This window comes from Thalassophryne amazonica, chromosome 17 (assembly GCF_902500255.1).
Source record: "Thalassophryne amazonica chromosome 17, fThaAma1.1, whole genome shotgun sequence".
In the NCBI taxonomy this organism is placed as follows: domain Eukaryota; kingdom Metazoa; phylum Chordata; class Actinopteri; order Batrachoidiformes; family Batrachoididae; genus Thalassophryne; species Thalassophryne amazonica.
In genome coordinates, this window is record NC_047119.1 from 60,156,215 (window position 1) to 60,172,738 (window position 16,524).

General features: G+C 43.9%; 1 protein-coding gene across 2 annotated transcripts in view; it reads right to left on the bottom strand.

The window, feature by feature from the left end:
• The window catches only part of LOC117530120 (unconventional myosin-XVIIIb-like), a 188,498-nt gene that overhangs the window by 20,537 nt on the left and 151,437 nt on the right, over positions 1 to 16,524 (bottom strand). The window contains exons 40-41 of one of the 2 annotated variants that reach the window (XM_034193071.1): positions 9,408 to 9,541; positions 9,269 to 9,310 (exon numbers count right to left, since the gene is read on the bottom strand). In XM_034193071.1, coding sequence (XP_034048962.1) covers positions 9,269 to 9,310; positions 9,408 to 9,541 — 176 coding nt within the window. The remainder of the gene's footprint in view (positions 1 to 9,268; positions 9,311 to 9,407; positions 9,542 to 16,524) is intronic. The other variant, XM_034193072.1, reaches the window with a different exon arrangement.

Below are 16,524 nucleotides of genomic sequence, written 5' to 3' on the forward strand. Positions count from 1 at the left end.
GATTTTTTTTACATAATTATTCTGGCAAACACAGCTGCTTTTTTTTAACAGTGTCTCGTTTGAACCATCAGTAAATTTTATTTGATACAACCATATTCAAGCTGTTATACAACATAACATCTTTGAAAGACAGTCACATTACTTTTTCTCCATTTTTCTGGAAATGTCATTTCTCTGCAAATTAGGTTTTGTTGTGCTGGTTGTATTTTTTTTCTTTTTGCAGTCTCTTTTCTATGTACGTCAGTGTGCATATTTGATAAACACATCTTACTTGTCATTGTTAACAAAGAATCTTTTCAAGCATGACATGGCTCTTTAAAGCATTATTTCCCAGACATTTAGTGAATGTGGTCCTTTGTTTGTATTTAAATGTGTTTAAATGCAAGGTTTCTGACAGACAAGGAGCTCTTTTACATGTGTGGTGCAGTACTGATTAAAGTGGTCATACATACACACACACACACACACACACACACATATATATGTGTGTGTGTGTGTGTGTACTTTCAATAAAGTAATGTACACTCACCTACAACTTCATTTGGTACACCTGGTCAATAGTAAAGCAAATACCTAATGAACCAGTCATGCGATTATTGCAGTAAAGTATTCTGATAATTCTAACAATCAAGTATTTGCATGTTGTTCCATCCACCAAGGACGTAATAAAATCATCTGTGTTTATTTATTTGTCTGTCTGTTAGCAGGATTACATCAAAACTACTCCACAGACTTTGACAAAATTTTCATCATGGATACATATGAGGCCATGGAAGACTCCATTACATTTTGGAGGTGATCTGGATCCGGATCTGGATTCTGGATCAAGTCTCACCTTATATAGGGGAAACCGGGGCATAGTAAATCAGTAGCTATTTCTGCAAAACTACATATACATTTGCAGCAGTTATGCCATATTTTTATGCATAAAGACATCCCCCCTTTTAAATTAATGTTTGTTTTTTGATACATTAAGAGTAAAACTAAGTGGCAAGTGAAGTCAGTTTTTTCCTATCAAAAGTAAATTTTGTGGATGTCAGTGTCTTTGTATTTATTTCTCATAACAGGGGAAAGGTGGCCCAAAAAATTGTTATTAGTTATGAGATTACCCCATCCAACTGATGAGTATGTGTTATGTCTTCTCCAGACTATCAGCTATTTGATAACATGACTCGTGTGTGTCACATGCACCCGGGGCACAGTGAATCGGTCTAGAAAGTGATTTACTAAGGCTCAGTATCAAGTGGATGACATATTATTTGCTAAAGCTTACATTTATTTTTCCATGAATTAGTAACAACTCTTTTCATGTTTGAACATAAATTATGACAGTTGTATTTAAAATAGTTTCTAAAGGACTTATATCAAATCAAATCAATTTTATTTATATAGCGCCAAATCACAACAAACAGTTGCCCCAAGGTGCTCTATATTGTAAGGCAAAGCAAAACAATAATTACGGAAAAACCCCAACGGTCAAAACGACCCCCTGTGAGCAAGCACTTGGCGACAGTGGGAAGGAAAAACTCCCTTTTAACAGGAAGAAACCTCCAGCAGAACCAGTCTCAGGGAGGGCAGTCTTCTGCTGGGACTGGTTGGGGCTGAGGGAGAGAACCAGGAAAAAGACATGCTGTGGAGGGGAGCAGAGATCAATCACTAATGATTAAATGCAGAGTGGTGCATACAGAGCAAAAAGAGAAAGAAACACTCAGTGCATCATGGGAACCCCCCAGCAGTCTAAGTCTATAGCAGCATAACTAAGGGATGGTTCAGGGTCACCTGATCCAGCCCTAACTATAAGCTTTAGCAAAAAGGAAAGTTTTAAACCTAATCTTAAAAGTAGAGAGGGTGTCTGTCTCCCTCATCCGAATTGGGAGCTGGTTCCAGAGGAGAGGAGCCTGAAAGCTGAAGGCTCTTCCTCCCATTCTACTCTTACAAACCCTAGGAACTACAAGTAAGCCTGCAGTCTGAGAGCGAAGCGCTCTATTGGGGTGATATGGTACTATGAGGTCCCTAAGATAAGACGGGACCTGATTATTCAAAACCTTATAAGTAAGAAGAAGAATTTTAAATTCTATTCTAGATTTAACAGGAAGCCAGTGAAGAGAGGCCAATATGAGAGGCCAATATGGGTTTAAAAGCAAGAAATTAGAGGTCATCCATGTCTTTATGTCTGTAAGACAATCCTGCAGTTTAGCTAATTGGTGTGTGTCCTCTGGCTTCATGGATAGATAAAGCTGGGTATCATCTGCGTAACAATGAAAATTTAAGCAATGCTGTCTAATAATACTGCCTAAGGGAAGCATGTATAAAGTGAATAAAACTGGTCCTAGCACAGAACCTTGTGGAACTCCATAATTAACCTTAGTCTGTGAAGAAGATTCCCCATTTACATGAACAAATTGTAATCTATTAGATAAATATGATTCAAACCACCGCAGTGCAGTGCCTTTAATACCTATGGCATGCTCTAATCTCTGTAATAAAATTTTATGGTCAACAGTATCAAAAGCAGCACTGAGGTCTAACAGAACAAGCACAGAGATGAGTCCACTGTCTGAGGCCATAAGAAGATCATTTGTAACCTTCACTAATGCTGTTTCTGTACTATGATGAATTCTAAACCCTGACTGAAACTCTTCAAATAGACCATTCCTCTGCAGATGATCAGTTAGCTGTTTTACAACTACCCTTTCAAGAATTTGTGAGAGAAAAGGAAGGTTGGAGATTGGCCTATAATTAGCTAAGATAGCTGGGTGAAGTGATGGCTTTTTAAGTACTGGTTTAATTACTGCCACCTTAAAAGCCTGTGGTACATAGCCAACTAATAAAGATAGATTGATCATATTTAAGATTGAAGCATTAATTAATGGTAGGGCTTCCTTGAGCAGCCTGGTAGGAATGGGGTCTAATAGACATGTTGATGGTTTGGAGGAAGTAACTAATGAAAATAACTCAGAACAATCGGAGAGAAAGAGTCTAACCAAATACCGGCATCACTGAAAGCAGCCAAAGAGAACGATATGTCTTTGGGATGGTTATGAGTAATTTTTTCTCTAATAGTTAAAATTTTATTAGCAAAGAAAGTCATGAAGTCATTACTAGTTAAAGTTAAAGGAATACTCGGCTCAATAGAGCTCTGACTCTTTGTCAGCCTGACTACAGTGCTGAAAAGAAACCTGGGGTTGTTGTTATTTTCTTCAATTAGTGATGAGTAGTAAGATGTCCTAGCTTTATGGAGGGCTTTTTTATAGAGCAGCAGACTCTTTTTCCAGGCTAAGTGATGTCACTATATAAGACACTCACACATTACATAGCTGGATCGCTGGATTATAGTTTGTATATGCATCAGCATATATTTAATAATTTTGAATAAATCATTATAATTGTGTTTTTTCATTATATTCTAAGTTGATTCACTGTGCCCCTTGAATTAGTGTCTGGGGCAGTGTTGTGTGGGCCGCTGAAGAGGAGGTACTGCTGGCCCACCACCACCAGTCGGCGCCCTGCTTGGAGTGCGGGCTTCAAGCATGAGAGGGCGCCGAGACAACAGAGAGTGACAGCTGTCACTCATTTACACCAGCTGTCACCAATCACCACCTTCCCTACAAAAGCCGGCTTATTACTCCACCCCCTCGCCGAGAAATCAGCTACCGTTTAAGGTAATTCTCTGCAAGTCATACTTTTGAGACTAATTATTGTTCTGTGTGCAGCCGTATTCCTGATGTCTGTCATAATTGGATTGGCGTGCAGTGAGAGTCTGCGACGTCTTCGCCTCTCACTCCATCCAAGGAGCAACTGTCAGGAGCTGCACGGGTAACTCTGTATCAGAGGTGGAGGTTTTCCCTCCCTGAAGACCTGTGGGTGAAGGATTACTGGGTGTGTGGATACACACTCACCATTAACTGTTTTCATCTTCTGCCAGCAGTAGCAGAGTCTGCAACAGAAGATGGTGACCACCTGGGGACTCAGGACTTGGCGGCTCCGGTGTTCTTCAGGCCGTTGGTGGTGGAAGCTGTGTGGGTCCCGGCTCTTCGATCGCCAGAGGTCTCCTATCTTCGAGCCTGCCCGCACGTCACCTTGTGTTTAATTGCCATTATATATTTTTGTCTGTATCCCAACATTAAATTGTTACTCTTTGTCTTATCCATTGTCCGTTCATTTGCGCCCCCTGTTGCGTGTCCGTGTTACGACACCTTCCCAACAGGCAGAGCGAATCAAAATTTTTTAAATCAATTTTAAACACCTGTAAATTACGCTTGGGGAGACATAAATAACAGAGCTTTATAAACAACAACTTGCTGTATTAAATCCACAATAGAATGACCTAAACCTATGCATAATGTGTTTATGCTGCTACAAAACAACATTTCTGATCCACGGTGCCCCGGCTTCCCCTACGCTTTGAAGGATTACATCAAAACTACTTCACGGATTCTCACCACATTTTCACCACAGATAGATATTAGGGCATGGAAGACTCCATTGAATTTTGGAGGTGATCTGGATCTGAATTGGTGGACATCAGAAATCTCTAATTGCTCTTGTTATATTATTGCAAAGTTTCATCTGCCAAAAAATGCACTATTTTACATGAATTTGTGTTGTAATGATTCTACCATAATTTTTAGTTTGTAATTTTTTATTCTTTTCTTCTTGTTTCTCTGGTTTTGTGTTGTGCTTCTCTGTATGTATACCTGTCTCATACCAGATATGTGGAATTATGGAATAAAGTCAAAGACGTGACGTGACAGAAACTTACTACATTTAGACATGTCAGCATGACCAAGACACTCTCCTGACAAATATATATATATATATATATATATATACTCATATATATATATATATATATATATATATATATATATATATACTCGTATATATATATCGTTTATCGCAGGAGTTACGTTCTAAAAATAACCCGCGATAAGCAGAATCCGCAAAGTCGTCAGCGCTATTTTTTGCAATTATTATAGATGTTTTAAGGCTGTAAAACCCCTCACTACACACTTTATACACTTTTCTCAAACAGGCATTAACATTTTCTCACTTTTCTCTCCTGTGTAAACACTCTTTTTTTGTTCTGGGCGAGAAGATTATAAACAGACACACGCAGAACTCTCCCTTCGTTCACTGCCTCCTGGGGTACGGATGCCGGACCCGCAAAGAATCCAAGTCCTCTCTCGGTGGCCACGGAGCTCTGTGGCTGTGGTCAACATCCGCATCAAAAGAGCAAGCGTAGTCTCTGGACCTGTTGCCAGATTTGGCGCAGCTCCACACAGCAGACAGGAGGGCGGTGTGAGTGGCCTGCTGCTGCATTTACCGAGCCCGCAGACTCAGTAAGCGCATCGGAGGCAGTGAGAGCAATTGCGGTGATGCCGACGGGTGCCGTGACCGGCCCACCTGATAAGGACATGCACAACCACCTCCAAGGTGTAGAGAGAAGGATGTGAGCAGCCAGATTTGTTTGCGTTGATGGAAAAGACACCTGGACTTCAAATAATCAATTATCACAACAAAGTTATGCAGAAGAGCCTGTCTGAATGTTCAAAATGTTGAACTTTGAAGCAGATGAACGACAGCAGCAGAAAACCACATCTACAGTGGCCACGGGCTCACCAACATGGGACAGTGCAAGTTAGAAAAAATGTTGCCTGGTCTGATGAGTGTGGAATTCTGCTGTAAGATCCAGATGGGTGTTGGTGTGCTGGTGTGGGAACTGTGTCATGCTCTCATGTCAATATTAGAGTTGGATGTTGTGAATGTCATTGCAAAATCACAATGTCTATGTCATGATGGAGGATGAAATGGGGGAAGTGTTGCTCTGTGTTGAGCAGTACAGCATGGGACATTCGGCTGGAGCATTTTAGTAAGTGCATGCCTTATTATGGATGTATCGCCATCCGTGCATATGAACTATTCTAAATACCTTGGATTATTTTTTTATGTGCGTGGCATAGTAATTGGGCATTTTGTTGCATGCTGAACAGCATAGTATCTCCCCACGAGACATTTGGCCGAAGGATGCTCAGAGTGCCCCCCACATTTCACCCAACACATGGCTACCGGACCGTCACGCTCATTTCACCCCGTGCACAGTTCACAAACTGCCTGTTATTTCACATCAAAAATAAATACTTTCTTCCATTCTTGAGTTTCTATTCTTTGGCTGAAACTCTTCAAAATACATATCCTCAGCAAACAAATAAATTGTGTATACAGCGTGGGGGGGGTCATCACAATGGGAGTCAGCCATTGACAAAGGTCATGGACTCCTCCAACTGCCCAAAATTTGGATATGGACCAAATATGGCCCAAAATTTCAGAGGAATGTTTGTGCAAGTTTGTTGAATATATGCTATGAAGAATTAAGGCAAAACCCCAAAATATTACCACTGCTCAGATTATCACCATCATCTGATGGTTTGATTGTTGGTCTGATCTGCCACGGCACCTCAGCTCAGATAATACCTGAGGTAAAAATCGGCATGCCAGTTTGTACACTGGGTATACTGTGGGCCAGTCCAGTTTATACCCGTGTGTATTAATTATGTTTGACTCCATCACACACCCCTAACCCTGGTTATCCTCCCCCACAACTCAAATACAGTATTATATTTTGATTTTGTATCTCACACTGATGACTGATGTCTTTGGACTGACTCTCGGGAAAGTTCCAGTGACTGCAGGGAACAGTGATGCCGGTAACGCATTACTCTAATCTGACCACTTTTTTCAGTAACGAGTAATCTAACATGTCAGTCTTTTCAAATCAGTAATCAGATTACAGTTACTTCTCCAAGTCAGTGTGTGTTACTATTGCAGGACGATCACAGCATTAAACTTGGTCCGTGGGCAGGGGGTTGGGGTTCGACTGAACTGCCCACGTTAAGTGAGCTGCGAACTTTTCAACCGTGGTTTTCTGCAGTAGCTACAACACGTCCTCATCTCTGAAAGTGCGGTTCTGACAGCACACCTGCACTGAGCTTTACAAAGACATTTTTATGCTTTTCCCCCATTTATTTAAAACTCTGAGCTGAGCCACTCTGTCTCCTCGCTAAAAACAGCTGATCCACCAGGACACATCAACAACTAACACTTTTTTTCCACTCAAATGCACCTAAACTCTCTTTCTGAGGACACCATGACATAAAAACATGATTTTCTTACCTGTATATGTGATCATATTTTCTGCATAAATAAAAGTTATCCATTGTTTGTGCTCAAACGCCAAAGCAGGGGCGAATCCAGACGGAAAGGGGACGTGGGGCGGGGGAGGGATGCGGCCTCCTCACAACACCCCTAGATTAAAGGTCCGGTTTTTATGCCTTTTTTTTTTACTACTACTACTAATACTACTTATAATAATAATAATTTCAACAACTAAAATGTTTAGAGAGAATTTAAATGTTACAAAAATGTTAGAACAAATTTAATAGTTACATTTAAAAACAATGTAGGTTAGAAACTGCAAGTTTTACTGTCACAGTGCTGTCAACAGTTAAATATGAGGTCAGGAAAGATGTTTTTATTTTACTTTTTATAAAACAAGTATTTATGTTCATTGAAGTCAAGAAAGGGAGACTATGAAATGAGTTTTGGCAAAAAAGGTTATCATTTTCATGTTGAGGTGGCAGGGAGTGTTATCAGCAGGTGGTGAAAGTAACTAAAAAAGTAACTCGTAATCTAACAGTTACTTTTACAATTGAGTAATCAGTAAAGTAAGTAAGTTACTTTTTCAAGGAGTAATCAGTAGCTAATCAGTAATTGGATTGCTTTTTAGTAACTGTGGCAACACTGGTAGGGAAACAACTGTTGACAGCTGGGAAAGACCACAAGCCGGGATCCTTTTTGGGGGCACGGAAGACCAACAGGTCAATGGTTGTCAAGACCAGGCACCTAAGTGGCTCTACTCTACTCTGGCATAGTTCCACCTTAGAATTGGAATATAATATATACGATATACCTTACTGACTTTTCATGAGATTGGGTAGAGTCTGGGGAGGCAACCCTCTAGTTTACCTAGGTTTGTTTCCAAGGAGCTCTGTCCTTTGTTTACTTAGTAGAGGATGGGGGGGGTATTGCCCTGTGTGTCTGCATCCTTGCAACACATGAGGGTCCCACACTGTGGTGCAGGCCTGCTGGAGTTGATGGGTAAGCTGAGATGGTACAGTACAACTCTGGGTCTCGCTGCATTTCAAGGTGTATTTGAAGATCACTCAATTGTATTCATTATGTGACCAGGTAACAGGCACAATGGGGTTATTGTATAAAAAAATGGCCTAAACATAATACATATTATAATATTGTGTGTGGCCTCAACTGCATTGTTATAGTATGCATGTTGATCTTCGATGTTCCAGTAACATGCTATTTTTTTTAATTATGATTGGAGACAGACTCTGGACATTAAAATACAGATTTATTGATGAAAAATACCAGGGGATATACCCTAGACGAGAGGAGTAAAGACTGGTCAAACCCAAAATATAACTTGGGGTATAAACTAGACCGAGCTGTATCCTGGGGTATATTTTGGGCTAAACCAGGCTATACCTGGGTGTAGTTTGGCATGAGGTTAATCTGGCATCTACAAACGCCTGTATTGGCGAGGTGAACCAAATGAAATGGGAAGCGAATGCAGGTCACCAGGTGTCTTAAAATAAATACCTGTGCAACATTTGTTGCCAAAAATGGTCCATAAACACTGGAATTATACATGCTTAAAAAGCCCATTTTCAGCCTAACTCTAGGAAATGACATCTTCTGTTGTCACTTTACATTAAAAAGTGCTTCTCCAAAGAATGGTATGGAAAGAGTGATTGAACCATCTGTTTCTCTCCTACAGGTCATGTGAGTGTGTGTCACAGGACAAGCAGATATTCACATAAGGACTTCTGTAACATATGTCACAGAAGTCTAGAATTAACGATTTCATTCTTAAATTTTGTTGACGGGTATTTTCCACATCTGTATTCATAGAAGTGTTGTACTGAGGATGTTTAACATGAAGTCCTGACTATACCTGTTTAACACCCCTTTAATAATCCGTTAGTAGTCATGCAGACTATTTGGACGCTAACAAAATAAACCTTTAAATGATGACACTTAAAGGTCTGGCAGAAAGTTCTGGTCACACGTAGACAACTTTACAACATGTAACCAGGAAGCACACAAATGTAGCCCACACGCGCACACACACACACGCGCGCGCGCGCACACACACACACACACACACATACACACACATCCATCAGATTCTTACAGGTCTTTCTTTCGAGTAAAGGACTCCACAGCTGTTTGAATGCTGGATTAAAGGGCAGAGGAGTGAAAGGTTTTAAGTTTTACATCCACACATCATCAGGTTGCTTTCTTCACAGAGACAGAAAGGTTAACGATGATACCTCTCACTATCGCTCTCATCGCTGGACTCCACGTCCTCCAGGGCGGCCTGCAGGTCCACGATGCGGCGGATTGATGTCTCCAGATCGGCCTGTAACGTCTGTCTGACAGCGCTGAGCTCTTCTACCTGCATTTCCTAAAAAAAAAAAAAAAGAGCTGCTAAGATGTTTTGGATTCACCTTTATTTGTTTCCACATGTGAGAATAGAAGAGGGAAATCATGGCCACGTTTCGTCGTAGTTCTTTTGTATTATTTGTGTGTCTTATTTCTTTAATATGTGGATATTTTATTGTTTGATCTCTCATTTTATTAAACACATGGTTATACGAGTATTTTTCTAATTTTCTAATTTTTCCATCTGCATTAGACGCTCAAAGTGCTTTACAATTATGCCTCACATTCACCCATTAAGACAAACACACTCACACACCAATGCCAGGGTGCTGCCATACAAGGTGCTCAATGCACACCGGGAGCAACTTGGGAATGAACGACCTTGCCCAAGGGGCCTGAGTAATTTTCCAGTCAGGCTGGGGTTTGAACAGAGGATCCTCTGGTCTCAAGCCCAACACTTAACCACTAGACCATCACCTCCCTGAAATGGAGCCATACAGCTCCAATGCAGGTTTACTGACTTCCTGACACTGTGTACTGCTCAGAAACACACGAAGCTGCTGATCTTGAGTCTAATTCACTTTAGGAATAAATTTACAGAATCATAATAAATTACAGAATCATTCTATAAAGTGTTACATTGTAAGAAAAGTGTACTGGTAAAAAGTGCTTAAAGGGATCAAATTGTGCAAAATATGTTTTTATTTACCTTTACCAGCAAAGTATAGTTGGGCTTTACAAAGTTTTGGTATTATTGCAGTTGGCATTACTGTTTAAGCAGTGATTCTCAACCGGGGTGCCGTGGCACCCTAGGGTGCCGTGATCGATCGTCAGGGGTGCCGTGGGTAGGGCTGTCACAATTATTACAATATTCGTCAATCGCGATTATTTTTCATATTCACGATTATTTTTCAGATTCGCGATTACCGTGAATTATTTATTTTATCCACAAAGCATAAAACGACTCAGAATCTGACGTCATTGTGCTGCAGCCTCGCTCTCGTCTTAAGGCGGGACAATAACAAGGAGGCTGACGGCCGATTAAAACAGTGCCGTCTTCTTCAAAAGCCGTCTAAAATGCGGAGCTGTCGGTGTGTGTGTCTGTGTCTGTGCCTGTGCGCAAAGGTATTTATTTGTTCAATCTTGAGCTTAATGCAGTGTTTAAGCACAAAACTGTTATGTGGGCCGCCCGAAGAGGAGGTACTGCTGGCCAACGCCAGAGGGCGCCCTGCCTGTAGTCGGGTTTCAGGCACCAGGGGGCGCAGTCACCACCCAGGAGCCAGGACTACCAGCTGTCAGTAATCATCATCACTGCACCATAAAAGCCTGGAGGAGACACCACATCTCTGCCGAGATGGTGGCTTCAGTATACTGCAGGTCTTCGTTGGCGGCGGAGCCATGTGGGCCCCGGCTCTTCTCTGGATAGGCGTCTCCTACCCTCGGGCCTGCCCACACGTCACCTGTTGTATTTTGTAATTGACTGTCTAAAAGCAGTATTCGACCTGTTGTGCACATTTGCCACAATAAATTGTATTTATTGGACTATCTATTGACTGTTCATTTGCGCCCCCTGTTGTGGGTCCGTGTCATTACACTTCCCCAACAGGATATCTCGGCCAACGTCATGGATCCCGAGGGGCGTCAACCACCAGTTGAACAGCCAATGGAAGAGCAGGGTGCACAGGCGTCTGCAGGAGGCGTGATTGGTGAGTTGTAGAAAATCCTCACTGCCTTTACTGCTCGGTTGGATCTAATGACCGAGCAGAACGTCATCCTCAATCGTAGAATGGAGGCTCTCACCGCGCAGGTGGAAGCGCGCACTCAGGGCGCTGCTGCAGCTCCTCCTCCTGCTGACCCGGTGTCGAATATAGACATTTCAGTGGTCATTCAACGACCCCACCCACCTTCCCCTGAAGCATACATAAGTCCCCCAGAGCCGTACAGGGGTTGTGTGGAGACGTGCGCGGACTTTTTAATGCAGTGTTCGCTCGTCTTTTCACAGGGTCCCTTGATGTACAAGTCGGACGCCAGCAGGGTGGCTTATGTAATTAATTTGCTTCGAGGCAAGGCATGCGCCTGGGCTACGGCGCTCTGGGAGCAGAATTCATGGCTCCTTACCTCTTATACTGGGTTTGTGAGGGAGTTCAGAACAGTCTTTGATCACCCAAACAGAGGCGAGACTGCTTCTACGACGCTGCTGTCAATGAGACAGGGGCGTCGGAGTGCAGCTGAGTATGCGGTCGACTTCCGCATAGCGGCTGCGAGATCTGGCTGGAATACCGCTGCACTCCGCGCCGCCTTCGTAAACAGACTGTCGTCAGTCCTGAAGGAGCATCTGGTGGCTAAGGATGAGCCGCGGGATTTAGATGGGCTTATAGATCTGGTTATACGGTTAGACAACCGATTGGAAGAACGTCGACGGGAGCGAGACGAAGGACGTGGCCGGGCACGCGCCGCCCCTCTCCCTTCCCGTTCCGAAGCAGCCCCGCCCTCCCCATGCTCCAGAGCCCGAGTGCTCCGTGTGACAACAGCTCCCCCTGCTGATGAAGCTATGGACACGAGCAGGACCAAAATAAAATTACAAAACAGACAGAGGAGGCTGGCCCGCGGAGAGTGCTTTTTCTGCGGCTCTAACAAGCATCTGCAGAAACAATGCCCCAAGCGGTCAAACACCAACGCTCACCCTTAGAAACTGGGGTAAGGGTGGGCCATAACACACACGCGGGTACTGCACGAAAATCCGCACGAATCTCAGTTGTGATCCTTTGTGGGGATTTAACCCTTCAAGCCCCAGCACTGATTGACACGGGGTCGGAAGGGAATCTGCTTGATAGCAGATGGGCTACAGAAGTAGGGCTCCCTCTAGTGGCTCTTCCTTCACCAGTGAGGGTACGGGCACTAGATGGCACCCGTCTTCCATTAATCACACACCAGACACAGCCCTTAACACTGATTGTGTCTGGGAATCACAGGGAGGAGATTGTGTTTTTTGTGACACCTTCTACCTCCAGAGTAATTTTGGGCTATCCATGGATTAGTAAGAACAATCCCCGGATTGATTGGCCATCTGGGGTTGTGGCTCAATGGAGCGAAACCTGCCACCGGGAGTGTTTACGATCCTCGGTTCCACCCGGTGTGACTGCTAAAGAGGAGGTTCGAGTCCCCCCCAATCTCACGACGGTGCCTGTTGAGTACCATGATCTTGCTGACGTTTTCAGCAAAGATCTGGCACTCACTCTACCCCCGCATCGACCATACGATTGTGCCATTGATTTAATCCCGGGTGCTGAGTATCCGTCCAGTAAACTGTACAACCTCTCACGCCCCGAGCGAGAATCAATGGAGAACTACATCCGGGACTCATTAGCTGCCGGGTTGATCCGGAACTCCACCTCCCCGATGGGTGCAGGTTTCTTTTTTGTGGGTAAGAAAGACGGTGGACTCCGTCCATGCATTGATTACAGAGGGCTGAACGAGATCACAGTTCGCAACCGATACCCGTTGCCCCTGTTGGATTCAGTGTTCACCCCCCTGCATGGAGCCAAAATATTCACTAAATTGGATCTTAGGAATGCGTATCACCTGGTTCGGATCTGGAAGGGAGACGAATGGAAGACGGCATTTAACACCCCCTTAGGTCACTTTGAGTACCTGGTCATGCCGTTCGGCCTCACTAATGCCCCTGCGACGTTCCAAGCATTAGTAAATGACGTCTTGCGGGACTTCCTGCATCGGTTCGTCTTTGTATACCTAGACGATATCCTCATCTTCTCCCCGGATCCTGAGACCCATGTTAGGCATGTACGTCAGGTCCTGCAGCGGTTGTTGGAGAACCGGCTGTTTGTGAAGGGCGAGAAGTGCGAGTTCCACCATACTTCTTTGTCTTTCCTGGGGTTCATAATCTCCTCCAACTCCATCGCCCCTGATCCGGCCAAGGTAGCGGCAGTGAGAGACTGGCCCCAACCGGCAAGCCGTAGGAAGCTGCAACAGTTCCTCGGCTTCGCTAATTTCTATCGGAGGTTTATCAAGGGCTATAGTCAGGTTGTTGGTCCCCTGACAGCCCTGACCTCCCCAAAAGTTCCCTTCACCTGGTCGGATCGGTGCAAAGCCGCGTTTAGGGAGTTGAAACGCCGGTTCTCTACTGCGCCAGTTGTGGTGCAGCCTGATCCTAGCCGCCAGTTTGTTGTGGAAGTAGATGCCTCTGACTCAGGGATAGGAGCTGTGCTGTCCCAGAGCGGGGAGTCCGATAAGGTACTCCACCCCTGTGCCTATTTCTCCCGCAGGTTGACCCCAGCAGAGTGGAATTATGACGTCGGCAATCGGGAGCTCCTGGCGGTGAAGGAGGCCCTGGAGGAGTGGAGACACTTGTTGGAGGGAGCTGTGGTTCCATTCACGGTCTTCACCAACCATCGGAACCTGGAGTATATCCGGACCGCTAAGCGTCTGAACCCCAGGCAAGCCCGTTGGTCTCTTTTTTTTGGCCGTTTTGACTTTAGGATCACCTATCAGCCCGGGACTAAGAACCAGCGGTCGGACGCACTGTCCCGGGTGCATGAAGAGGAAGTCAGAGCGGAGCTGTCGGATCCACCAGAAAACATCATCCCGGCGCAGTCACCACCTAGGAGCCAGGACTACCAGCTGTCAGTAATCATCATCACTGCACCATAAAAGCCTGGAGGAGACACCACATCTCTGCCGAGATATCAGTTTACCACTCAGGTAATTCTCTCAGCCATTGTTTCTGTGCCGAACGCACATACCTTGTTTGTTCTGAACTTTTTGCAGGAGTACCTGGAACTCTACTTACAGCTGGAGCTGGGTTTGTGGACGGTGGGGGAGTGACGATCTTCACTCCTCATTCCACTTACGTTAAGTAGTAGCTCAGGCTCTGCCGTTAACTGGTTCCAGAGTTGGAGGTGGAGGTGTTCCCTCCAAGTGGATAAACATTGTGTGTTGCTGACTGCTTACTGGGTGTCCACACACCCACCATTAACCTGTTTTTGTTCCTGCCAGCAGTACCGGATCTGACAGCTGAAGTAGAGGCCACCTGGGGACTCGGGATTTGGCGGCTTCAGTATACTGCAGGTCTTCATTGGCGGCGGAACCTTGTGGGCCCCGGCTCTTCTCTGGATAGGCGTCTCCTACCCTCGGGCCTGCCCACACGTCACCTGTTGTATTTTGTAATTGACTGTCTAAAAGCAGTATTCGACCTGTTGTGCACATTTGCCACAATAAACTGTATTTATTGGACTATCTATTGACCGTTCATTTGCGCCCCCTGTTGTGGGTCCGTGTCATTACACTTCCCCAACAAAAACGTGACTGATGAGGAGAAACAATTTCAGAAATGCAACAGAAACAACCACAATTCAGAAAAAGTTGGGACTGTATGTAAAATGAAGATAAAAATAAAAATGTTGCACCATTCCCAGTTTCTCCACTCACAGAAGCCAAACGTTCTTCCAGAGTTGTGTAATTATACTACGATAGTAGAATATAAAGAAGGGGAAAAAAAGTAGACAATATATTCGTCAATCGCAATTATCTGTCTGACAATTAATCGTCTCCAGAAATTCCTAATCGTGACAGCCCTACTTGAGATCAGAGCGCAAAATGCTTGAGGATTTTCAAAATGCGGTGTTTTCTGTATCAATTTTCTATTGCGATAATTGGGTTTTGCGCAAAACCAGAGGTAGTAGAATTCAATCAATCAATCAATCAATTTTTTTATATAGTGCCAAATCACAACAAACAGTTGCCCCAAGGCGCTTTATATTGTAAGGCAAGGCCATACAATAATTATGTAAAACCCCAACGGTCAAAACGACCCCCTGTGAGCAAGCACTTGGCTACAGTGGGAAGGAAAAACTCCCTTTTAACAGGAAGAAAGCTCCAGCAGAACCAGGCTCAGGGAGGGGCAGTCTTCTGCTGGGACTGGTTGGGGCTGAGGGAGAGAACCAGGAAAAAGACATGCTGTGGAGGGGAGCAGAGATCAATCACTAATGATTAAATGCAGAGTGGTGCATACAGAGCAAAAAGAGACAGAAACAGTGCATCATGGGAACCCCCCAGAAGTCTACGTCTATAGCAGCATAACTAAGGGATGGTTCAGGGTCACCTGATCCAGCCCTAACTATAAGCTTTAGCAAAAAGGAAAGTTTTAAGCCTAATCTTAAAAGTAGAGAGGGTGTCTGTCTCCCTGATCTGAATTGGGAGCTGGTTCCACAGGAGAGGAGCCTGAAAGCTGAAGGCTCTGCCTCCCATTCTACTCTTACAAACCCTAGGAACTACAAGTAAGCCTGCAGTCTGAGAGCGAAGCGCTCTATTGGGGTGATATGGTACTACGAGGTCCCTAAGATAAGATGGGACCTGATTATTCAAAACCTTATAAGTAAGAAGAAGAATTTTAAATTATATTCTAGAATTAACAGGAAGCCAATGAAGAGATATGGGTGAGATGGGTGAGATATGCTCTCTCCTTCTAGTCCCCGTCAGTACTCTAGCTGCAGCATTTTGAATTAACTGAAGGCTTTTTAGGGAACTTTTAGGACAACCTGATAATAATGAATTACAATAGTCCAGCCTAGAGGAAATAAATGCATGAATTAGTTTTTAGTTTTGGCTGGTGGTGTGCCGCAGGATTTTGTAAATATAAAAAGGGTGCCGCGGCTTAAAAAAGGTTGAAAATCACTGACTTAGTGCATTAGCCTGTACATCGTGATGAGGTGCATATAAATGTTTTAACATTTGATTTAGCTGGAATACTTGTCATCTGAAGTGGAGTCACAACAGCAGCGCACACTTACACAGGTGGGTTTTAGCCCAACAACCCCCCGGGTTAATTTAGAATCAGTGAGTAAGAGCCACACAGGTGCAAGTATGGTAGAGCTGTTAAAGAATGTATTGGAAATAAATTTATTATGGATCATTACAAATACTTTGCTTTAAAAAGTATTTTAAAAAGAGTCATCACAACGGCAGGAAAAATAATCCTGCACAGAAAAA